General features: G+C 41.1%; 1 protein-coding gene across 12 annotated transcripts in view; it reads left to right on the forward strand.

Moving 5' to 3' along the window:
- MARK3 (microtubule affinity regulating kinase 3) overlaps positions 1–25054 on the forward strand; it is a 113652-nt gene that overhangs the window by 30445 nt on the left and 58153 nt on the right. For all 12 annotated transcript variants that reach the window (XM_043516761.1, XM_043516764.1, XM_043516762.1 and 9 more), the window contains 4 exons: positions 4072–4125; positions 10311–10359; positions 13556–13621; positions 18574–18644. In XM_043516761.1, coding sequence (XP_043372696.1) covers positions 4072–4125; positions 10311–10359; positions 13556–13621; positions 18574–18644 — 240 coding nt within the window. The remainder of the gene's footprint in view (positions 1–4071; positions 4126–10310; positions 10360–13555; positions 13622–18573; positions 18645–25054) is intronic.

Consider the following 25054-nt stretch of genomic DNA (forward strand, 5'->3'; position numbering starts at 1 on the left):
GATACTTATGCGCTTCGTGTACCTGAGGCTGGAAGATTATTGCTAGCAGTGTCCTTTGGACCCTCGGACTCATGCTCTGAACTTAGGATATAAGGGGCAGTGTGGCCCAAGCACTTCTCCAGTTCCTTTGGACTTCCTATGGTCCAAGAGCGAACTCTTCAGTGTCCACAGCATTTGCTGCGTCCTTCAGCATTTTGTAAATAGTTTTATTTTACAATAGATAGCTAGAATAGATTTGGGCTTGGAATGTCTGTGGCAGGATGCTCTACCTACTGCTGATATAGTGCCTCCTGCTGGCCGTTCTGGGAAATAGCCCACCAGGTTGACACCTCTTCCCACAGTTGCAAGCTGTCCCTCCTCCTCTGTCTTTGTCTGCAGCCCCTCTTTCGCTCCAGGAGCTGCTGCGGCCTCTTCGTGACTCACCCTTCCGGCTAGGCCACTGTTGTGGTTCCCCTTCCAATTGGGGGCTGGAAAGGAAAGGAAGTCTCCTCTCCCAGACAGGCTCAGGCAGTTTTCCTATGCACTGCCCCACTGGTGCTACTTCCACAGTGACTGGTTGGGGAATCTGGGTCCGCCTTCTGTTCTGAGACCCTCTAGTCAGCAGTCAAGGTCTGTTCCCATACCTTGCTGCATTCCTCCGAGCCCTGTCCTAACCTTCTGGCTCTTCCTCCCTTCTCTGGGTCTGCCAGTTTCACTGCTCTGTCCTCCCATGGAACAACTGCAGCTTACATGTGTCTGCAGTCTCCAAACACTCCTCTCTTCCAAGGGAGTGACTACAGCTGTACCCTTTATACATGAATTTAAGGAGTACTGTTATTGCCTCTTTTCCTTATTCAGCCTTCCTGTTAAACTTTAATAGGGTTGTGAACTTAGACCAGTTTGATCCAGCCGTACCCACATAAACCCATGTTGTACATCTACCCTCTCATATTCACGCCATTTACTTTCAGATGGTTAATTTATTCATGGTAACCTGCATCTGTGCATTTCTCGCTTTGATAGCTCAGATATTTAAACGTGTAAAAGCATAAAGGTGGGCACTTCTGCTGTTGGACAGTAATCTCCCTTTGAGATTAAAAGGAAATTAAATCTCCTTGTAAAAGGTGTATAAATTGGCACAGTAGAAAAGGGTGTGTTGTTGGAATCCAGAATCTCTTTCACAATGGTGAAGTCTTAAGTGTATTTAAATAAACGAGATTCTTTGTCAGAAGCAGGAAGCCTGTGAAGAAGTCAGTGGGTTAAGGGGAGAAATTAGGAAAATAAGGACATTGCTGGAAAGCTAAGTGACTCACTGATCTTTGCTGCAGAGGATATTGGCGAAATACCTGCCTCGGAACTGCTCTTTTCTGGCAATAAAGATGAGGTACCATCCAAGACTAAGGTGTCAGAAGAAGAGATGTTGGAACAAATTGATTTAAAAATCAGTAAGTCTCCAGGCTTAGATGGTACACATCCAAGAGTTCTGAAGAAGCCTAAGTATGAAGTGGCTGAGCCGCGAACAGAAATATGCAGTGTCTTACTGAAACGGCTGCTTTTCCAGAGAGTTTTGGGGTAGCAAATGTTTTACCTATGATTAAAATAAGGTCTTGAGAAGTGATCTGGGGAATTAGACCAGTAAGCTATACATCTATTCCTGGCAAACTGGTTGAAATAGTAATTAAAAATAGAATAGTGAACCCCTGGAAGATCATCGTATCTAAATCTAACCCTTACTGTTTCTGCAAAGTAAAACAGTCACACTAATCTATTACAATTCTTCAAATGTGTCAGTAAAGTAGTGATAAAGGAGATTAATTTGACAATTTTAGACTGTCAAAAGGCATTTGAGATGGTCCCTCCCAAGAGATTGTCAAAGAAACTAAGTAGTCATGCGGAGAGAGAGGCAAAGTATTGTTATGGATCAAAACTTGATGAGGTAACAGGAAACAGAATAGCATCCAATGGACAGTTTTCATGGCAAAACAGTGGGGTACCTCATGTTTCTGTGCTAGGATCAGTGTTGAATATATTAAATTATTTGGAAAGATAGTGATCTTTGAAGTAGCAAAATTTGCAGCTGACACAATGTTATTTGGTTAGTAAAGACCAGAGAGGACTGGTGAAGAATGAGAAACATGATGGCAAACGAAGTTGTGTTGATAAATAGAAAATAATGAAGACTTTTCATACGTAGGGCTGTACCAAATTCATGGTCCATTTTGGTCTATTTCATGGCCATAGGATTTAAAAAAATTAACTTAATTATTTCAGGTATTTAAATCTGAAATTTCACAGTGTTGTAATTGTAGCGATCCTGACCCAAAAATGGTGGGGTGGGTGTGGTGGTACTACTACCCTTACTTCTGTGCAGCTGCTGGCAGTGGCACTGCATTCAGTGCTGTGCAGCTGGAGAGCAGCAGCTGCTGGCTGGGAGCTCAGCTCTGAAGGCGGAGATGCTGCCAGCAGTAGCGCAGTAAGGATGGCATGGTATGGTATTGCCACCCTTACTTCTGTGCTGCTGCCTGCAGAACTGGGCCCTCAAGTCAGCAGCTGCCACTCTCTGGCCGCCTAACTCTGAAGGCAGCAGCGCAGAAGTAAGGGTTGCATGGCATGGTATTGTAACCCTTAGTTCTGCACTGCTGCTTGTGGGGCGCTGCCTTCAGAGCTGGGTGCCCAGCGCATAGCCATCCAGCTCTGAAGGCAGTGCAGAAATAAGGGTGGCAATACTGCTACCCCTAAAATAACCTTGTGACACCCCCCCCATAACTCCCTTTTGGGTCAGGACACCCAGTTTGAGAAACTCTGGTCTCGCTCATGAAATCTGTAAATGAAATATAGGGTAAAACCACACACAGGACCAGATTTCACGGTCCGTGACGCATTTTTCATGGCCCTGAATTTGGTAAGATCCTATTCATACGTCTTACAAGGTCCTAAATTTAACTTGGAGAAGGGACCTGGTATCATTGTAGGCAGCTCAATGAAACATCTGCCTATTGTGGGTTTCATACACCTTTTTAGGAGCATCTAGTACTGGCTATCATTGAAGAACAGGATACAAGACTAGATGGACCTTGGGTCTGATCTGATAATTTCTATAAATTTCTATAAATGGGCTCTTTTTAGTCATAAGTTGTCTAACTTACTTTGTAGCTCAGTTGAAACACAGTGTCTCCCTTTCCTTACTTCCCTGCACGCTCTTGATTTGGAGATCCTTTCATGTCTTCCAATGAAGTGAGCTGTAGCTCACGAAAGCTTATGCTCAAATAAATTTGTTAGTTTCTAAGGTGCCCCAAGTACTCATTTTCTTTTTGCGCATACAGACTAACACAGCTGCTACTCTGAAACCTGTCATGTCTTATAGTGTGTGGTAGCCTTGGCACTGAATTTTCATTTGATCAGTTTCTTGAACTCTTACATTTCCGTTTTTAAGAATTAATTGGTTCAAAAATATTTGTTCAGTGTTTACAGAGAAGATGGAAACCTGATAAAAGAATGAATGTTTAAAATGGTGCGGTGTAGTTCATTTCTTTGTTATATACAAGATGCCATTTCTCTTCTTACCAAGAAGGGAATAACTTTAATAGAATACTAACGCTGAGCACATACATCTTCGGTGAATGGCCAAAGGTCAGTTTAACTGCTGTGAAGTTTGTATAGCAATACCTGTAATTTGCTATGAAACTTTGCATTTAAAACATTTTCACAGTTTGCCAGTCTATAGGTGTCATTTTATAAGATTATAATCTAGAGGAAAATTATTTCCCTGCAATACAATATTTAGTATTTAAATTGCATTGCAATACATCCTACTTCCTACCATTTGAACTTTCTTCTGCTGTAATACCATTAAGTGCTGTTTTTTGTCTGATTTGTCCAATACATCCAACAGAACTGAAGCCTACTTTTATTTTCTTTAGGAATCATTTTGTTCCAAATACTTTTATTCAGAGTGTTTTATTAATAAAACTATATCTGTGAAATCTTGATCTGATTTCATGCCTTGCATTTCTAAGTCTAAACAACTATAACCATGTTACAAGGTAATCACATCTAAACTGGAAATACTGATCATAAACTTTTTTCTTCTAGGTTGCAATAAAAATAATTGACAAAACACAATTGAACCCAACTAGTCTTCAAAAGGTAGGCTTCTTTGATTCACTGTTCTTATCTTTCAACTGTACTACAGCTTGTTTTCCTTTTACCTCTTCCTTCTCTGACTCCTGAATTCACATATTGTGGTCCCTGAAGCAACACCTACCTCACATTTCATATAAATACACAACTGAGGTACTGCACTTCAATGCTAACTTTGCTTGTAAAAGGCCTGTTTTGGACAGTTTTGCAGTCATGCAAGATGAGCACATCCTTCAAATAAAGAATGCATACAAAGCTACAAACAGAGAAAATTGCATGTTTTTTGCCAGTCTTACTTTGTTACACAAATGACCTGAACTCTTAAGTAAATTGAAAAAGAATTCATCTGGCTTCCTTTTTTTTTTTCCTTCCACCTGTGTCCAATTCAGTAAAAATGGCATCCATGAGCATCTGTTTTGTCTCAGTCACTTCAATAGTCACTTTGTTAAATTTACAGCTACAAAGTTTGTCTGTGGGCTAAAAGTCACTGCCTCAGACATAATCACCAGCCAAAAAGATTCTACAGATTGAAATATAATTCTTTTGATGAGTGAGGGTGGAAGAGAGAAACCATCTCACTCTCTGCCATAGTCTTATTGGCTCATCTATGCTAGCAAGAATAAGTGATAAATACTACTATTGTCACTAAGTACAAAGATACGACCTAGAGCTGTACACAGGAGGCATGCCTGTTAGGCACTTTCCTGTCTAAAACACTGATAGCCAAAGGCTTTTATGTATGTACTTTAATAAAAATATATGGATTTATCCTATTTGGGTAAGATATAATACCAGGAATTTGTTTTATGTGAAATCAAACTAAATACACTAGATAACAGAGATATTTATTCAGATTTATACAAATGGTAAAAAGACCATATGCATAGGTGCTCTTATCTAAATTAATGGCACAAAAGCAAATGGGGAAAACACAAGCTTTTGGGGACTGGATGGCTCAGTTAATTAAGAGATGGAGTTTTTCATTTGGCTCAGGTAAATTATGACTGAAAGTTATCATCTGATGGCTCTTTAGCTTCTCTGAAATAGTTTCATTCAATTTTAAGTAAAAAGTATACCCATCACAAAAGCAACCACCATAGTCCACTTTTTGAGGGGCTTCAGCAGAAGTGGAGAAAAATGCAAAAATGTATAAATATACATTAAAACATTTGTGATACAATTTGTAATTGCATGTTTATTGGCTTTATTCATATATTTCATTATGAGTTTTACACTGAAGTTTTAAAATACTGTCATGAAAGTATGTCACTTAAATAAGAGAAGTTACTGCATTGTTGGAAATCTACACATGAAAGTCAAATGATTTGTTAGTTACTCGGAGCACCTTCGAAGAAGAATTGGGGGAGAGATGGAAAGACAAACAGCGAGATAGTGGCAGGTAATCAGGAAGGTTCAGAGAAGCTTTTTCATGAGTGGTGAAGGGGCGGCCAGAAAAAAGGGAGAGGCATGGAGAAACAATATCCATATCTTAGTGTATTTCAAAGATCTCTACTATCTGGAACTTGTACCACTACGCGGAAAGCAAACACTTTGCAGGTCACAGGATTTAACAAACGAGCAAAACCCAAGGTTAGAAATATGTACTCATTGATCCCTTTCCAGTTTTCAACCTGTTCCATCTCAATTTCAAACCATTGTTATGGCTTGATGGTTCTCATTTTCATTTTATTTTTTTATATTTACACTTCAGTTGTGTAGCTGGTTTTAGTAGTTTGGGTTAGGATTAGATTTTTGGAAATTTTTGCCACCTATTTCCTTAGTATCCGAAGATCAAATGACTTATTTCTTAAAAAAGAGTCTGGCAGAATATTGTCAAAATATTGGGATGTAGATGAGATTAACATTAAAGAGATGAAACTGCTAACCTGTTGTTTTTGGTGAAGATCTCGTGTTTTAAGAGAGTGATGTAATTGAATGATGATTTAATCTTCCGTGATCAAGCAAAGACGATAATTTATTTCTTGCAATAACTTTTCAAAAACTTGGGGTACAAGTGTAATTGTGGAAAATATATATGCCCAATGTAAGTAGAATTTGTGCATACAGAGAACCAGTTAGACATGTACCTAGTCATCCACACATGCATGCAGCTGCATGTTTAAAGGGTGATAGATGTTTCAAAAGTTTGCTGTATGTTGTTTGAAGTTAATCTTTCAGCATCATGGTTGTGTAGCAGAGTTTATAGCCTGCTCTGAATCAACAACAAAGATGTGCAGTACAGTTTGCAAAGGTGGAAGCTGTCTCAGCCTAGGAACCTTAGAAGCATAGATAAAATATTTGGTGGTAATAAGAATGGTACATAGTAGCTAAGCACTGACACTCCAGCTGTATATGTGTTATCTTAGGTGGCAGAGCCAGTGATGGTGATGCTGGCGCCTTCCAGTCTGCTAGTTTCCTCTTTCTATCCATCTCTCATCCCAAATGTTTGTTGTTTTTTTTTCATAGGGACACTTAAGATTGATTTGTGTAGACAACTTATTTCTAGAACCTAATTACTATGATAATACCTTTGCATATTTTAAATTTGAGTACTGTACTTCCCTGTTCTTGTAGCGTTTTCCCTGCTAGTATAGTTAGATTAATCAAATTTTTCTAAAAGCCATCTCTTGCCCCCCAAAATATAACATGTAATTTTTTGAAAATGAGTTTCTGTATTACAGAAATTCACTTTACTTTAGTTAAGATACTGTGTATCTTGTGTACATTATTAATGCAATGATTTGTATGATTTATAACTAAGTACCGTACTGAAAATTCCTTCCTAGTGAGGAATTTGACATAAATAAAATTGCTAAGTCATTCTGGAAACGTACATTAATCAGTTTTCATTTTGTGTGTTCCAAATGTCTTGGTAGGAAAAATAATTACCATACTATAGTGCAAATCACTTATTAATTTCTTTTTTTAAGTTAAGTATCCAAATATATGATGGATGAAGAACAGTGTGTAGTTATTTGGCAGTTACAGGCACTTTCTTTTAAGGACTTCAAAACATTTTACAAACAGTTAATTTAAACATACGGTGTCCTTTCAGTGACAGTTTTATCTAAGGTACCTACCAAAAGGATAAGTGTCCAGGTTTAGAAATGTCCTGCCATTTTGTTGTAACCACTTGTCTTATGCTTAGCTTGTGAGTTCTTTGGGACAGTGATAGAATTTGTTTTTGTACAGTGCTTAGCACAGCATGGTTCTGGTCCCTGATCGGGGCTCCTAAGCATTGCCAGAATTCAAATAACAAGTGTCTCTCACAATGAATCAGTTCACGGTTACAGATAGAACCAGAACTCCAGCCCCCTTTTCTGATCACTAGCCAACACTTCAGTTTGCATGCATCACTTCCTATATCTGTCCGAATATAGATTTAAAATTTAAATTAACTTTAGGAAAGTGCAAAAGCCCACATCCTCCTGAACTATTTTTCTTTGTGTCAATGCTGTAAGGGTATGTTATGTTTTTAGGCTAGCTGAATTACTGATTGTAATCTTAATTTTCTTTGTTGCCGCTTTTGTTACCTCTTGGTTTCTCAGTAAGGGTCACATGGGTTTTTAGTAATTTTTCACTGAAACTTTTAAAATACCTAATGCTAGCACCATTTTATTCTGCTATGTAAATAAGCTCTGAAAAATAGACAGGCTTAGTAGAAGTAGTTTGATTCTCAGTGTCTTGTTTTTCAGGTTATTGTGGGGGCCTGGGGCACTCTTGGGCATGGTAGAGAGTCTGTGTACACTTCTTTTGCCTGATGGCTTCTTCTGCTCAGTCCCTCCAGTAATAATTTTGCTTAGTTCTTCCCCTATATCCAAGCCTGCACACTCCTTAAATTAGCAAAGGTGAACAGATTGATTTGTTTGTTAATCAAATGTGGTAACACTCCTAATTCGCTCATATTTTAGCATAGTTGCTGTTATGCCTGCCGCTCTTATTTCTTTCTCCTCCTCTGTCTACTTCACCAGTGGTGAAACACTACTGTTATGAACAGTTAGGATTATTCATGCTCAAAGATGTTTGTGCCATTCAACAGGATTGGTACAAAGGATTTTCTTTTCCTCAATTTTGTTGGCTCTTATTTTTGTTTCTCACACCCCAACTTTTTTAATGTAATTTTAATGCCCATTGAGTCATTGCTGCAGCTGCTACTCCCTGCAGATTACAGGACACATTTAAATAGGGAAAATATTAAATTTTTTAGTATGTGCTGATAGATCTTGTTGAAGGAAACTTGCATTAGCACTACTATGTTCTTATTTTCATCTATTCTTGTTATCTCTGATTTCTGCAGGATCCTCTAGGCACAGAACGGTCATTCTTTTTTGTCCATTTTGTAATGTAGTGTGTTTTCAACTTGGATCTTCCTTTATTAAGTATACCATAGCCTTTTAATTCACTAGTGTAGCTGTAAGGCTACTGTTGGATTTTAAAAAAAACCACTTGATTGCTCCCCTTCTTGTTAAGACAGAGCAGCCTTCACAAAATAATCAAGACTTGAGAATGCCAACCATCTGGAGTCTTGGGATGATGTGAGGGGATGTGAACAGTTTGCAATTGATTACAACTTGCTGCACTGCCTAAAAAGATGATTTCTTGTGTCCCCTTCTCTCAAGTCTCCTGAGAATGGACATTTGCAAAATAAAAGGGAATGTATATACAATAGCATTTGTATTTCAGTGTTCTCATGGTGATGTCTATCTTACATTTAGGTTGTCAGAAAAAATGAGAATGTTTATGGCATTCATAATTCAAGTTTTTGAAGGCAGTACTACATATTAAAATAACATGACCTACATGTCAGTTTTTCAGTGTAACAGAAAATAAGTGCACAAAGTGCAGAAGAGGAGAAGGGATAACTTTGCCTTTTTTTAATTTAAGAAAACTATACATCAATAATCGAAGACTTTGCTTTAGTGTAATTTGTCATCTTGGCTACATATCAGAAAATTGGGGACTGATTGATTATCTTTTTATATTAAAAAATAAAACCCTAGCCTAACACTTGTGTGTATATATAGTGTGTCAAATTTGACCATGATATAACTTCTAAAAATATTATTTTATAAGAAGGGCCACATGACTTCCCATTTCCCATATAGGCTCTTCCTCATATAGATAACAAAGTTCCCACTTGGAATTTCCATTTAATAGTCCCATCATGGGGAAGAATGGTTTGTATGCCTCTCTCCTCTCCCCACAATGAAACTGGCAGGCAGTTGACCCTCCTAACCCTACATACCCCTCTGAAATCTAATTAAGCAAGGTCCTCTCCACTCATGAAAATATAAGAGACGATAAAGGACATTTTATGTAATCAGTAAGACTCTAGAGGTGAGGCATTGCCTGAGATTCATGACCAAATAATCCCCTACTTGTCATAATGGAAGGGAAATGCTATGGATTTTGTTTGCTGTCATTCATTTTGGTAAGTAAATGTAGTATTCATGAAAGGTATTGGATTGACATCCCAGAGGCCAAAGTTGGCTCTCTAGCCACAGAACAAATACAGCATAGACTGTGATAAAGCAAACATCATCATCATGAATCCCTGCAACTGTGCCTCAATTCTTACTTGGAGGGACCTTCCTCTGAGACCAAGAGGGAGATTCTCCCTCGCCTACTACCTGATTAGTGCTTGCTTGTTGGCAGTATCTGTAAAAATTGTTGTGCTTTTTGTGATGTAAACAGTTAATGTTGTCCGGTAACTTATTTGTGACTATCAAATAGTGACTGCTAAGCCATCCGAGACCTATCTTAAAATAAAATAATTTAATACACCATGGTACTGCCAGTATTTGGGATATGAAATGCTGCAGTAAGTATGACCTTCATAAGTAATAAATGTAACCTTTTAATGAAACTTACTAAAGTGAACTGGATCAGAACCAATAATCTTGAGATTAAAGCCTCAGTTTATCTCTTGAAGTATCCAGTGTCCCTTTAGAAGAACTTTTTTTAAAGCTGACATTTTACTCCTCTTGTCTGAAAAAAGATTATTCTGTCCATTTGAAAGTGAAATATGTAGTATTCCTGTGTTTCTCACATTTACTCTACCATTTATTAGGATTAGGTATGGAACTCTAAACATTAGATATAGAACAAAATAATCAGCTTCTTAGAAAGAAATGAATGGTAATTGTTTTGTCACTAGTTTATTTGATTTCCTATTATCTTTTTTATTTCAGCTTTTCAGAGAAGTAAGAATAATGAAGATTTTAAATCATCCAAATATAGGTATTTCATGTTTTCCTAACATGTTGGTTCTGTGTAACTAACTTTTTAGAAGACTGCTTGTTTTCAGAGTGATTGCACATGTCCATTTTGCTTTTGGTGTGTGAGAGCTCCAGTGTATAGTTGTCAGAGTTTTTTCCCTTAGTGGTACCTGATGGGGCAGCATGACCACCGTCTGCTGCCTCTCATACCGCAGGCAGGTATAAAAAGCTGTACCTCCCCAGGGTACAGAACAAGCTGGCGGACCACCTCAGCGGGTCGTTTCACAGCCAGGAGTGGTCTGTTCACCTGGACATCACAATTCCAATCTTTCAGAGGTGGGGCTTTCCCCAGATAGACCTATTCGCAACACAACAGGAAGTGCCAGCAGGTCTGCTTCTTCCAAAATCACAGCCCAGGCTCCAGCGCGGACATGTTCCTCCTCTATTGGGGAGGTTCTCTCCTATACACCTTTCAGACCATACCACTCGTTCACAAGGTTCTACTCAAGATCCAGAGAGAACAAGCTCAGGTCATATTGATAGCACCAGCCTGGCCCCATCAGCACTAGTACACATCTCTCCTAGACATGTCTGTGGAATCCTTAATCATCCTGGTGCTCTTCCTGGACCTTCTGACACAAGATCACAATTGTATTCAACATCCAAACTACGAGTCACTTCACCTCACAGTGTGGAAACTCCATGGTTGAACCTAATGGAGCTTTCCTGTTCAGACCAGGTTAGAGAGGTCCTCCTTGGCAGCAGAAAACTCTGAGAGCCACATGCTTGCGTTCCTCCTGAAGGTTGTGTGTCAGTTTCAAATCAACCAGGTTTCTTTCTCCCGGTATTCTACCTTAAGCCTCATTCCAGCGGCAGGGAGCAGAGGCTTCACTCTGTGGATGTCTGCAGGGCACTAGCCTTTTACATTGAGAGAATTAAACCATTCAGAAAATCAGTCTAGTTATTCATGTCAGTGGCGGACAGAATGAAAGGTCAGCCTGTGTTGTCAAAATATATCTCGTCATGGATAGTGTCCTGTATTCGTGAGTGCTACAACCTGGCAGGTGTTCTTGCACCTCCAATCACTGAGCTCTTCACTAGGGTGCAGGCTTCATCAATAGCATTCCTGGCTCAGGTTCCCACTCAGGAAATCTGCAGGACGACGACGTGCTCCTCCATCCGTACTTTCGCCATGCACTATGCGATTACCCAGCAGGCCAAAGACGATGCGGCCTTCGGACGAGTAGTGCTCCAATCAGTAGAAGACTCCAACCCCGCCACCTAAACTTGGCCTTGTGAGTCACCTGATTGGAATGGACATGAACAAGCACTCGAAGAAGAAAAAAGTTACTCACCTTCTCGTAACTGTTGTTCTTCGAGATGTGGTGTTCATGTCCATTCCAATACCCAACCTTGTTCCGCTCTGTCGGAGTAGCCAGCAAGAAGGAACTGAGGGGTGGCGGGTCGTCAGGGCTCTATATTGAGCACCATGAAGGCGCGACTCCAGGGAGTGTCCCGACCAACCAGACGGAGGCTGCTATGGGAAAAGTCTTCTGGCTACTGTGCATGTGTGCGTGTGCGAACACCTGATTGGAATGGACATGAACAACACATCTCGAAGAGCAACAGTTACAAGAAGGTGAGTAACTGTTTGGTTTTTTTTTCTTACCAATCTTTTTCCTAAAGCTTCATGTTAACAAACATAAGGAAAGATTGCACCCTTGGGATGCTAGAAGAACTTTAGCATTTTATTCGGATCAGACGAAAACTTTCAGATCTTGGTCTCAGTTGTTTGTTGCATTTGTGGACAGAGTGAAGGGCAGTCCTGTTTCCACACAAAGGATTTCATCATGGGATACCCATTTGTGTTTGCTAACGTGAAGCCGCCAGAGAGATTAAGTCATTTGACTTAGTCCCGAGCAACCTCAGCAGTATTTCTTGCTAACATGCCCATATTAGACATTTGGAAAGAGGCAACGTGGACATCATGTCACATGTTTGCCTCTCACTACGCTATCGGCAGTCTAAAGACAATGCTAAATTTGGATGAATGGTCCTTTGATTCCTGTTGAAATAGTTTCCGATCACGCCTCCAGTGGGACTGCTTGTGAGTCACCTACAGTGGAATGGACGGGTGCAAAATCACTCAAGGAAAAAAAGGTTACTAATCTTTCCGTAACTGTTTTTCTTCAAGATTTGTTGCATGTGTCCATTTCCATGACCCATCCTCCTTCCCCTCTCTGAGTCCTTCTAGAGTAAGGAACTGAGAAAGGGGGGTCGGGGCAGCTTGGCCTTTTATGCCTGCATGCAAGGTACTTGAAAGCACTCATGCCTCCTTGATGGGAACTGTTAAGGGAAAAACTCCCCAGCTGTGCACTGGAGCATGCACATGGCTACAGTGGAATGGACCTGCAACATATCTCAAGGAACAACAGTTATGGAAAGATTAGTAACAGGTTTGTTTGTTTGTTTTAAATTAAAGCAGTGGTATACAAGTCTAATGAAGGTTCTGCATCATGGAGCCCACTTAAAGTGGTGGTAGGGAGATAAGTATTTTAATGTAAGGACATTGCATTGGCTGCATAGACTTGCCTTGCCATGCTGATGCACCACTATATCTGAGAAGTGGTTTTTAAAGAGGAGGAAAAAAGAATACTTATTGCCTGGGACGCCATGTATATTATGCAGTCACACAAATGACTGAAAATTGCTGCATAATTCTGCTCCAGAAGCCAAGCTTTCACTTAAATAAAATTTAAAAAAACCTACTCCCATAGGAGAGGAAAAAGCACTCAGAATGTAAAATTAATTTAAAGTGATACAGTATTGTCTTTTGGATTCTGTAGACAATAGTTGAGGCAACAACGTACCCTGTATATAATGTATACAAATTACTATTACCCGGTACTTTGTTTTTTTTGGGAGTTATGCTTTAAATTAATTGATTTTTTTTTCACTTGACCCTAAACTGAGTGTGTTCCAACCCAGAATTGTACATTCATAATAGTTTGACCCAGACTACAAACTACTAATAAAGCATTTCAGTTTTTCCATTTAGAAGCATGAAATGGAAATAATTGCTTTTAAGAAAAGTTGTTTTGATATTGTCAAGCAGCAGTAGTCTACTTTGAGAGAATCTTCCACAAAGACTAACCGAAAACTAGACTCCTATAATTGGTTGCAACATTTTAGAAAATAACTGCTCTTTTTTCCTCTAGTGAAGTTATTTGAAGTAATTGAAACTGAAAAAACTCTCTACTTAATCATGGAGTATGCAAGTGGGGGTAAGTATTTTCCTTTATGTGATATAAATGTAAAGAAATTGCCAAATGGTATTAAAGCTTTCTTTTGTAATACTCCTTAAAACAAGAAACATTGATTTCATGATAGTGCAACATTTCAGGTGAAATGTTAATATTTTGGGAGGCATTTTCTTAAAGCTGTACAATTTTTTTAAGTAAGCCAAGCTTTATTGAAATGCAGAGGGAATTTTTTTCATTATTTTCATTGATCAGTCAGTCCATCATAGTGAAAAGAAAAGGAGTACTTGTGGCACCTTAGAGGCTAACAAATTTATTAGAGTATAAGGTTTCGTGAGCTACAGCTCACTTCATCGGATGCATTTGAGCTGTAGCTCACGAAAGCTTATGCTCTAATAAATTTGTTAGTCTCTAAGGTGCCACAAGTACTTCTTTTCTTTTTGCGAATACAGACTAACACGGCTGCTACTCTGAAATCCATCATAGTGGTAATAGCAAAATAAGGATATTCACAATAGGCAGGAATTGGTACGACTGTGGTTTCATTGATGTGGTATTTGGTAAAGTTAAATATATATTCAGATGTTGTATTGTATGAAGTAATAGCATATAACATTCAGGTGGAAAAGTGTAGCAAATCTATTTGCCCTTGCATTTTAAAGCACCAGTACTTCAACATTGCACTTCTTGTTTTTGAATGTTGGTGACATATGGACTATCCTGATTAAAGTGGCCCTTTTAACTTAAAGTAAGATCTGCAGTTACCAAAATCTTCTGGACTCTTCATTCTGACCGCCACATGGGCCTCTTCACCTTGAACGGTCCCTTGAAAAATTTAACTACTTGTGCTAAACAATCTGTTCCACCTTGTATTTAGCTGTGACACTGAGTACGTTTCCCAAACCTGAAGAAGAGCTGTGTAAGCTCAAAAAATTCTCTCACCAACAGAAGTTGGTCCAATAAGATGTTATCTCACCCACCTTGTCTCTGTAACCCCCTCTTTAAGTTCCTCCACTGACTCCCCCTTTTGAATAATTCCCAATTTTTGAGCAAATGTGAACATTTCCTCAGTGTCTTCCGCTGTTTGTAACTATAACTAGAATCAAGGCGTTTATTCTTCTGGATAGCTAAAAATGGTTAAACTTCAAAATCAGCTGGTGGGAATCGCACAAATATTTGAGGCATATCTTCAGTTTTGCTGGGGGGAGACAGAGGTTTGTCCTCCGAAACAGAAGAGCAGAGTTTCACCATTGGGTCCCACTGCATATGTGCAGTATATCTGGGGTATCGTGATGTGGTTGCTAATATAAATTGTGTTTTAGCTGTTATATTTGAATTCCTAGGAGCCATAGATGCATAGACTTGTTTTCTAGTTGTCTAAATGGGACTAATGGTAGGGAAGGGCATAATAACAAAGAACGGCCAAACTGGGTCAGACCAATGGTCCATCTAACCCAGTATCCTGTCTTCTGATAGTAGACAGTGCCAGATACTGCCAGATAGGGAGTGAACAGAACAGGACAATTTTATCAAGTGACCTATTCCCTATTCTCAAGTCCCAGCTTCTAGCAGTCAGAAGTTTAGAGATTCCCAGAGCATGGACTTGCATCCCTGACTGTCTTGGTTAATGGCCATTGATGGACCTATCCTCCATGAACTTATCTAATTCTTTTTTTTTAACCCAGTTACATTTTTGGGTTTTGCAACATCCCTGGCCCTGAGTTCCACAGGTTGACTGCATGTTGTGTGAGGAAGTACTTCCTTATGTTTATTTTAAACCTGCCACCTATTAATTTAATTGGATGACCCCAGTTCATGTGTTATGTGAAGAGGGTAAATAACCCCTTCCTTATTCACTTTCTCCACCTCATTCATGATTTTATGGACTTCTATCGTATCTCCCCGCAGTCTAAGCTGAACAGTTCATCTTTTTAATCTTTCCTCATATGGAAGCTATTCAATATCATTAATCATTTTTGTTGCCCTATTTTGTACTTTTTCCAATACCAAAATATATATATATTTTTTGAGATGCGACACACTGTATGCAGTATGAAAAGGAGTACTTGTGACACCTTAGAGACTAACAAATTTATTTGAGCATAAGCTTTCATGAGTTACAGCTCACTTCATCGGATGCATTCGGTGGAAAATACAGTGGGCTGTATTTATTTATGATGAAGTGAGCTGTAGCTCACGAAAGCTAATGCTCAAATTTTAGTCTCTAAGGTGCCACAAGTACTCCTTTTCTTTTTGCGAATACAGACTAACACGGCTGCTACTCTGAAACCTGTCTGTATGCAGTATCTATCCCTTTCGTAATGGTTCCTAATGTTAGCTTTTTTGAGCTCTGCACATTGAGCACGCTAGTGTGTGTGCACCTCTCCCTTCTACTTGGTAGTTTTTGACTTAAAAGTGAGGTCATACTGCCATCTAGTGACTGGCTTACAGAGGATAGAAGGCCAAAAACTACTACAGATAACTGAGGGCATGTCTACGCAACAAACTTAAGTCGATCTATGTTAGCTCAACTTATACCTATGGTTGTAATTACGGCTGTGGTTCGTGTCCGCACTAACTTCCTTCTGTCAGTGGTGCGCATCCTCAACAGGAGTACTTCCACTGACTTAAGAGGTGCAGTGTGGAGGGTTGAGAGGCTGGGCTCTCAGCTCCGCACACAGCTTTCTCCTCTTTCATCCCCAGGCTCTTGGCTACCTGCTCCCTGCCAGGAGCCCAGCTGCATCCTCAGGCTCTTGGCTACCCGGCTCCCAGTGGGGAGCCAGGAGCCCGGGCAGTAGCGCTACTGAGAACAGATTGCTGGGGGCAGCTGGGCTCTAGCTGGAGCCCTCCATCTGTCCTGGGGTGACAGCCCAAGCTGTAAGTCCGGCTTTCTTGTCAATTTCACAGTTCCAACAGGGAGCTGTGAAATTGACAAGAATGACTGCTAACAGCCGATGTATGTAACCTGCAGTGTCTACACGGACACTGTGTTGCCCTAACTACACCAATGTAAGTCCTACACCTCTCATGGAGGTGGAATTATTATGTCGGTGTAGTAGGACACTTATATCCCTAGGAGCAAGACTGTAGTGTAGACACACTGACATAATTAGGTCAACATAAGCTGCCTTACATCAGCCTAATTCTGTAGTGTAGACCAGGCTTGAGATGCTCCTTTTAGCTGAAATGAAACATGTTTGGCACAGAAGCTATTAGTACTATTATATACTTATGGAATATGCTACATAAAAATATAATAGCAGATGACTATGCCCCGATATGGATTCCATTCCGAAAATTCCCCTTTATCTATATTTTAGTCATCTGTCTCAACTTAAGTTAAATATTCAGTAACTCCCTCGGTTATTTGAACTACTGTTTTTCTCTGCTTTTGATATTCCTGAAACATTTCCGATAAACAGGGTTGGATTTTTTTCTTTGTCTGATCCCCTGCATTTCTATGAATTTTTATTTACTAATACTTTAAAAAGAAATAGCTGTAAGATATATTTCAGGGAATTGTTATCACTGACTCTTGTATTTTAACTGCTACTCTGGAAATAAAAAATAAAAAAAAACTGTTCAGAAGATGCAAACTTATCAAACCATTCACACACACTCCTTTTGCATCCGATGAAGTGAGCTGTAGCTCACGAAAGCTTATGCTCTAATAAATTTTAGTCTCTAAGGTGCCACAAGTACTCCTTTTCTTTTTGTCAGATCTTGTGTTCTTTATTGTAGCGTCTGTTGTGCATTCTGTACTTAAATCAGTTTGAGTTGATTCCAGCTTGTGACTTTTTTTAAAAATTAAAAGTACTTTTAATTAAATATTTTTTCCTTTTTTGAAGTCATAACATGAAAAATGTTCTCTAACTTATCTGGGAGTATTTATATATTAAAATAGTGTTTTTATCTTTGAACTTATAAAATCTTAGATTATTTAAACTAAATGATTTATTTGTACTTAAAGACCTATTTATGTATGTGGAAGCATTACCTCTTCCATATCTAATGCTTACAGTTTTTCAGTAGAAAAACATTTAAGTCACACTGCGACAAACAAGTTGATATTTCACTGGATAGATAGCAACATTTAAAAACTAGTCAAGGAGTCTAGTTATAAAATGCCAGACATTAATTGACTGTTTAAAAATGCAGCCCTTTTCAATTTTTCTTCAGTACTATGTCCTTCAAATGTCCCTTGACATGTTGCATTGTGTTTCTTTTACATTTTGGAAGTCTTCCAAGGACCTGTTATGCCAGGATGCTTTTCTTCAATGTCTTATATATGATGTTTAAATTCTGGCTTGCTTCATCACATCACTCTGTGTTCATTTGGATGTTTTTTATAATGAAGACCCCATTTTATTTCAACCACAGGTTGAAACAGGGATTTCCATCATTGTAATGTAATTTTTGTACACTTAGATTAACTATATTATAACACTCTGAGGCTACAACCATATTTACAAGATCCTTTAAACATTTTTGTACTGTAGATGAGGCTTATGACAGTCTATCTCTGTGATACAGCAGATATTTTTGTAATGGAAATCTGAAAGGAATTCAGGACTCTCTTAAAAAAAAAAAAAAAAAAAAAAGAAAGGCATGCTGCTCATTTTCTACCATAAACGATTGAAAACAAGTATTTTGCCTACATTCAGTCACCCAGCTAATTCTTTTTAAAGTCTTTCTTTTCTCAGTGAAATTATGACATCATAGCAAATCAGTCTTCTTGGCTCTTGCCATGAGCCTTTTGCAAAAACGAAAAGTTAGTCCCTTTTATTGTTTATTCATGTGACAAATCATTCTAACTGAAATCTCAAATTTAGCTCAAATTTCTGACATTTACGTAGCTCATACAATATATGTTACTCTTACATTTACAAAACTAACCCTAGATTTTGAAATTAACTAGTTAGTATTTTAAAATATTCAACAGTTCTCATTTAATCTTTGATATGTTTCAATTGCAGGTGAAGTATTTGATTATCTGGTTGCACATGGAAGAATGAAGGAAAAGGAAGCAAGAGCTAAATTTAGACAGGTATGTATGATAAACTCACAGCTCTTAAATCCTCAACTTTAGCATTAAAACACATGAAAAATAGTTGACAGTGAGCTTTCCTGTGGTGCTTTCAAGCACGCTCTGTTACTGACTTTTTGTTGCATTAAATAACAGCAAACCTAGTAGATTCCTGTAAAAAGTGAATCTAGAGTGCTAAAATATATGACAATTAAGGGCAGGGATGTCAGCAGTACAACATGTGATGTTTAATCCATTTCATGTGCCAGAAAACATGACATAAATGACATCATAAACAATAATGAATATGGATAATAAACTGAAAACTTATTTGCAAATGTGCTGTTATTCCCCAGTCTTTATTTTCCTTACCAGCTTTTGTTGATGATCTATTCCATGGCACACCATCTGTGGACAGTGATCTAAGAAGAAAGATCAGGAGTAACTTCATTTTAAAAATCTGATAGCACAGAGGGAACAAGCACAGCTGTTGAAGGAGATCATATAATTTTACATACAATCTAATGTTTCAGTTATGTTAAGGACATTTTGCATGAAGTAAATCTCATAACATAAATGGACACCTTTATGCTTGTCTGTTCTGTCTTGAATAGAATAGTGTGTCCACCATTAGTTATTTGGGAAATAGTGGAAATGTAGGAATAACTCGCTTATTCCCTGTATCTAATATTTTAGTGTGTGTAATACGTTTCTGTGGAAATGTACTGTGCAGAGAAGTTTAACTGATATAAACAGTAACCTCTCTAAAGTAAATGTGACAGTCGCAATAAACACTAATAGGGAAAAAGGGCAGTATTATTTACAACTTCCATTATAAGGAGGCAAAAATAAAATCAATAAAAGAAAGCACTATTTCTCTTTTCATTTGAATCCTCCCTAAAAGTCTTGCAGTATCCTCCTTAATCTTTTGCAAGATCCAGCTGGCAGACTTCACATCCCAGAAGATATTCTTTGAGTAGTGTGCAGATTGACAGGCGGCAAGAACCATTTCTGCCACTCATTCACAAAACCCTGGGGTGTGTTGTTTTTGTTTAACGGACTGTATTCCAGGTTCCTATGCTTAAATTCAGAAAGACAGAAAAATCTCCCCTTCAAATTCAGAGTTTTTGTGTATGTTGCTTTTGCCCTCTGTCCCTCACAGTCTCAATGATATTAGCTTCTGGAATTGTCATTCCCATCTCAGATGTTGGGCTGTACCATTTTTTTAAATCCGAAAGGTTATCCTTCAGATGCAAACCCAGTAATTTAAATAAAGTTTTTCTAAGATTCAAAAGGATCATGGAATTTTCTCCCCACTGGCATGCCTAATACTAATTTTCAGCGGTCAAATCTGCTTCACCAGTATGTTCACTCTTCCCCATGGCTATCGTTGTTCTTAATCAAGGTGGTTGTTTTTTTAAATGTTCTGTCACAGTACTTACATGTTTTGTTACTTCATCTACAATGTTGTGTACAGTTTATCCTTCAATCCCAGTTATTTTATTCAAGTCCACTGACTTCTCTGAAAGGGAATTTGAACCAAGCCACTCTTTCCCCAAAGAGTTTGTAAAACAGGTCACTGAACTTCAGTACTAGAAACTTGTCTCACAATATTTTAAAAAAAAAAAAAAAACCTGAAGGTATACAGCAACTTTTAGAATGTTCTTCTAATCTTATAGTCCTTTTGAGTGAGCATTTTCAATCATGGCACTGTCATTTGGGGGCACAGGATAATAAGAGCAATATTTTGGTACATGCTCAACTTCCTTGCTGTCATCCAAGTTTTTCTTCTACTTTGAAAAAGTGTGGCCATGGCTGATTATGCTGCAGTAAATAGCATATGTATTATGCATAGCATGCATGTTTAACAGGTGACGTATGAAAGTGTGCAAATACCAAAAATATAACGATGCTCTGCTGCTCTCCATTTTAAGCTGCTTTTTTGCCTCAGAGAGCAAATATTTGCACATTAAAGATGTTTTGGATTTTTCATATGATTTACTTCCCCTTTCCCTACCCTCAGGCCTCTGGGTTGATAGTCTGCTCTGATCAGCCTTCCTCAGCAGAAAAATTCTCCAGTGTGTGAGATGATGTATGAATAAAAAATAATGTAAAAACAAGGAACCCAAGTTTGTGCCTTTTGGGAAATGAGCAAATTAGGTAATTGATGCCCCCGTACTACTCCTCCCCTGCATTAGTTTGTTAGAAAGTAGCTTTCGTTAATCTTTCTGCCTCTTCTATGAGAAACTCTAGAAGCAGGGTTGTTTGTTAGTATTCTTCTTTGAGTACTTATTCATGTCAATGCCAATTAGGAGTGTACGTGCCACATACACAGTCTTCGGAAACTTTTCCCTTAGCAGCTCCCATCGGGGTCAGCTGTGAAGCCCTGTGGAGTGGCGCCTTCATGGTGGATATAGGACCCTGCCGACCCTGCACCTCCTCAGTTGCTTCTTACCACCAGTGACAGTCATTGGAACTGCGATCTCTTGCCTAGCAAGCGCTTCCCTTAGCATTCTTTACATAGCGAGGTTAGTTTAGTTGTAGTTACTGTTAGTACATAGTGTGTATATATAGTAAGGTTTGGGAGCAGGGTTTCCCCAATCCCAACTCTTGGGCTCCGGGGCATGCTGCGAGCCCAAAGCTTTAAACCCTGCGGAACCTGCAGTAAGCCTATGCCAACGTGCGGCCCCCACGACTCGTTTCTGAAGTGTCTGGGAGAGGCACACAGGGCAGAAAGGTGCAAGATTTGCAGGGCTTTGCGCCCCAGGACAAAAAAGGAGCGAGATTTCCAACTTAGGCAATTGCTCATGAAATCCACTCTGTCCCCAGTCTGCTGCGGACCACCAGGACCCAGCACCGAGCGCATCCATACAGAGTGCCACGGCATCAGTACGTGACACAGTGTCAAGGAAGGACTCTAGTCTGAGACCCTCGTAACTGGTGCTTTCCGGCACCACATGCTGAGGAGACAGCCCAGCATAGCTTGCATTCACTGTTGCCGTACAAGCGGCATAGAAAAGCAGACAGGGCGGTCCCCAGTGCTGAAAGCAGCTGGACACACAGGTGCTGCACTGGTGCATCCCTTGAAGGAGCATCCGGCGCCCAAGCAGCAAGAGTTGGCGCCGTTGACTTCAGTTTGCCTGAGGTGAATGTTGAGTCCGGCACCCAGCAACTCCTCAGATGGGCAGTGCCAGGTGGAGGAGTTGGAGCAACCCTCCACCCCGGACATTTTTGCGGCTGCCAGAGATTTATTTGCCATGATGGCTCCTCAGCCCCCGGTAGTCAGAGATGAGCTCCAGTGCCATCTAGAGACAAACAGACCATGATGCAGCACTCACCCTTTCCTGTCAGGCACCATTTGCCTTGGCCCCACTCCAGATCATCATCTCCCAAGGCACCGCTCTTCGGCTCTGGATTCTGTGCGGGGTTCCCCAGCATCAGCAGGAGGTTGCTCCCTTTCCCTGGCACAGAGGACGGTGCGGCACCGACCCCCAGCTCCAAGAGAGGACCAGCACCAGATTTCTGGCACGAGCGCCTTGACATCAGTCCCCCGCATCATCAGCTTGGCACCAGTCCCTGGCACAGGACACTTCGGCTCCACCGTGGTCATCACAGTGGAGATCCATCTCATCGGACTCAGACAGTGATTCCTTCTATTTCTGTCGAAGTCAACACAGATCTGACAAGCAATGGCGGTAGGCACCAATGGCATGGCACCGGCACCCCCCCACCCCCCGTGACAGCCTCCAGTACAATGGCCCTTTTGGACCCCCTGGCCTTACCCTCAGGCCCAGGGCTCTTTTTCTAGGGGCTCCCGCTCGGTGGCCTCTGAGCACCAACCACCCCAGCCAGCCAAGGACCCCAGCCAGCCAGCCAAGATCCCCTATGCCCTGGGGATCTGAGGCAACTTTGGCACAAGCTTCCCAGGTCACCGCAGAGGCAAGACCCATTGCAAAGTCAGGCTACCGCCATCATGGCTACGGTTGCTACAGAGGCCCCAGACACTGAACAAGAGGAGGTCAGGAAGCCGGAGGGCTAGGAGAACCCCGTTCTGCCTCTGGCCTCTTCATCTTCATTCCTGGACGAGGCAGTGGCAGAAGCTTCAACCTCGGGCCCTCCGCCAATTGACCACAGGGCCCACAAGGACATTCTCCAGAGGATTGCCCCCAACATGGGATTACAGGCAGAGGAAGTGGTCGAACCCAAGGACCCCATGGTCGACATCCTCCCTCCAGAAGGACCATCCCAGGTAGCTCTGCCACTAATAAAAGTGAGCCAGAGCAATATTAAGACTCTTTGGTATACCCCTGCTTCAATCCCGCCTACTGCCAGAGGTGTGGAGTGCAAATACTTCATCCCCTGTAAGGGGTACAAGAGTCTGTTTTCTCACCCACAACCATGCTCTCTGGTAGTATCAGCAGTTAATCAGAAAGAGAGACAGGCAGCAGGGGCTGGTCCCTAAATCCAAAGCATCGAAAAGGATGGACCTTTTTCTGCTGGAAGGTTTACACAACTGCAGCTGAGGATAGTCAACCAGCAAACTGTCGTCCTTAGTAGATATAACTTCAACTCATGGGACTCTGTGTTGAAGTTCAAGGAGCTGATTCCACCAGACTCCAGAACCGAGTTCTCTGCTATTATTGATGAAGGGAAGGCAGTGGCACGGATCTCTTTGCAGGCTTCGTTGGACTCTGCGGACTTGGCTGCCCGCACCCTTTCCTCAGGAATAGCCATGAGGAAGAGCTCATGGCTCCATGCATCCAGGTTGCCCCTGGAGGTGCAGCAAACCTTGCAGGACCTACTGTTTGAAAGCGCAGGGTTATTTTCGGAGCAGACAGACTCCCACACAGCTTAAAGGACTCCTGGGTGACTATGAAATTGTTGGGCACGCACTCCAGCAACCCAACGAAAACATTTCAAGCCCCGACGGCAACAGCAGCGCCCATATCCTCCTCGGCCGCGGCAGGATTTTTACAGTCATAGGGGCAGGAACAGCAGGCACAAACCTTCCAATCCCCCTTCTGGGCAGGGCCAAAGCCCAACCTTCATCTATAAGCAAGCCTTTTGAAGGCGAGCCCGAGGACGGCACACCTACCACAACACCAGATCCTTCCCATTGTTTCATCAAACATCTATCCTACTTCTGCCGTGCTTGGTCCCAAATTACATCGGACTGCTGGGTTCTTCACACGGTAGAAGTGTAATATTCTCTCCAATTCTGTTCTTCCCCTCCCTCTCACCCCCCTTCCCTGTCCCTCTTCAGAGACCCTTCTCACAAGCTACTCCTTATCCAGGAAGTGCAGGTGCTCCTCGCTATATGAACAGTGGAGATGGTTTCTCAGGAGCTATTGGGCAAGGGATTCTATTCCCACTATTTCCTAATCCTCAAGGCAAAAGGGGGAGAGGGGGTCTCAGACTCATTCTAGACCTGCGAGGACTCTACAAATTCATGGTGAAGTTGAAGTTCCGCATGGTCTCTCTGAGCACAATTATCGCTTCCCAGGATTCGGGAAACTGGTACTTTGTCCTCGACATGAAAGATGCATATTTTCACATAGCCATTCGGCCTGCACGCGAACGATTACTACGATTTGTGGTCAACCACAAACATTATCAGTTCACGGTCCTCCCATTCGGTCGAGTGTTCACCAAGTGCATGTTGGTCGTAGCAGTCTTCCTTTGGAGGAGGCGGGTGCACATATTCCCATACCTCGACGACTGGTGCTCAGGGGGTGCACCAGGAAGTAGATGGAATCTCAGGTCCATTTAGTCAGATCCGCTTTCAGAGGACTGGGCCGCCTCCTCAATGTGAACAAGTCAACCTTGTTTCAGACCCACAGAATAGAGTTCATTGGAGCGGTGTGCTGGACTCGGTACAGGCAAGGGCATTTTTACCAGAGACCCGATTCCAAGCCATGTCAAATATTATTTAGGGCCTCCAGCAGTACCCGACCACTACTGCAAGGGGATGCCTGAGTCTCCTCGGCCACATGGCAGCCTGCCCTTATGTGGTCTGGCATGCCAGACTGAGTCTCAGACCCTTGCAAGCGTGGCTCACGTCTGCCTATCGCCCAGGACGCAACAGCTTGGACTCGGTGAAGGTGCCAGAGCACATATTCGAGTCCCCGCAATGGTGGCTCAACCCTCGGACGGTGTGTGAAGGAATCCCCTTCAACAGCCCCCAGCCCTCCTTGTCCCTGGTAATGGACGCGTCAGTTCTGAGTTGGGGTGTGCATTTGGGAGATCTCCAAACACAGAGCCTGTGGTCACAGGACGAGTTCTCCCTTAATATCAATATCAAGGCGCTCGGTAGTACGACTAGCATGCCAAACTTTTCAGGCCTGGCTACAAGGACAGTGCATGGCAGTGATGACTGACCACACCACTGCTATGTTTTACATCAATAAGCAAAGTGGAGTCCATTCCTTCCC

This window comes from Dermochelys coriacea, chromosome 6 (assembly GCF_009764565.3).
Source record: "Dermochelys coriacea isolate rDerCor1 chromosome 6, rDerCor1.pri.v4, whole genome shotgun sequence".
NCBI lineage: Eukaryota > Metazoa > Chordata > Testudines > Dermochelyidae > Dermochelys > Dermochelys coriacea.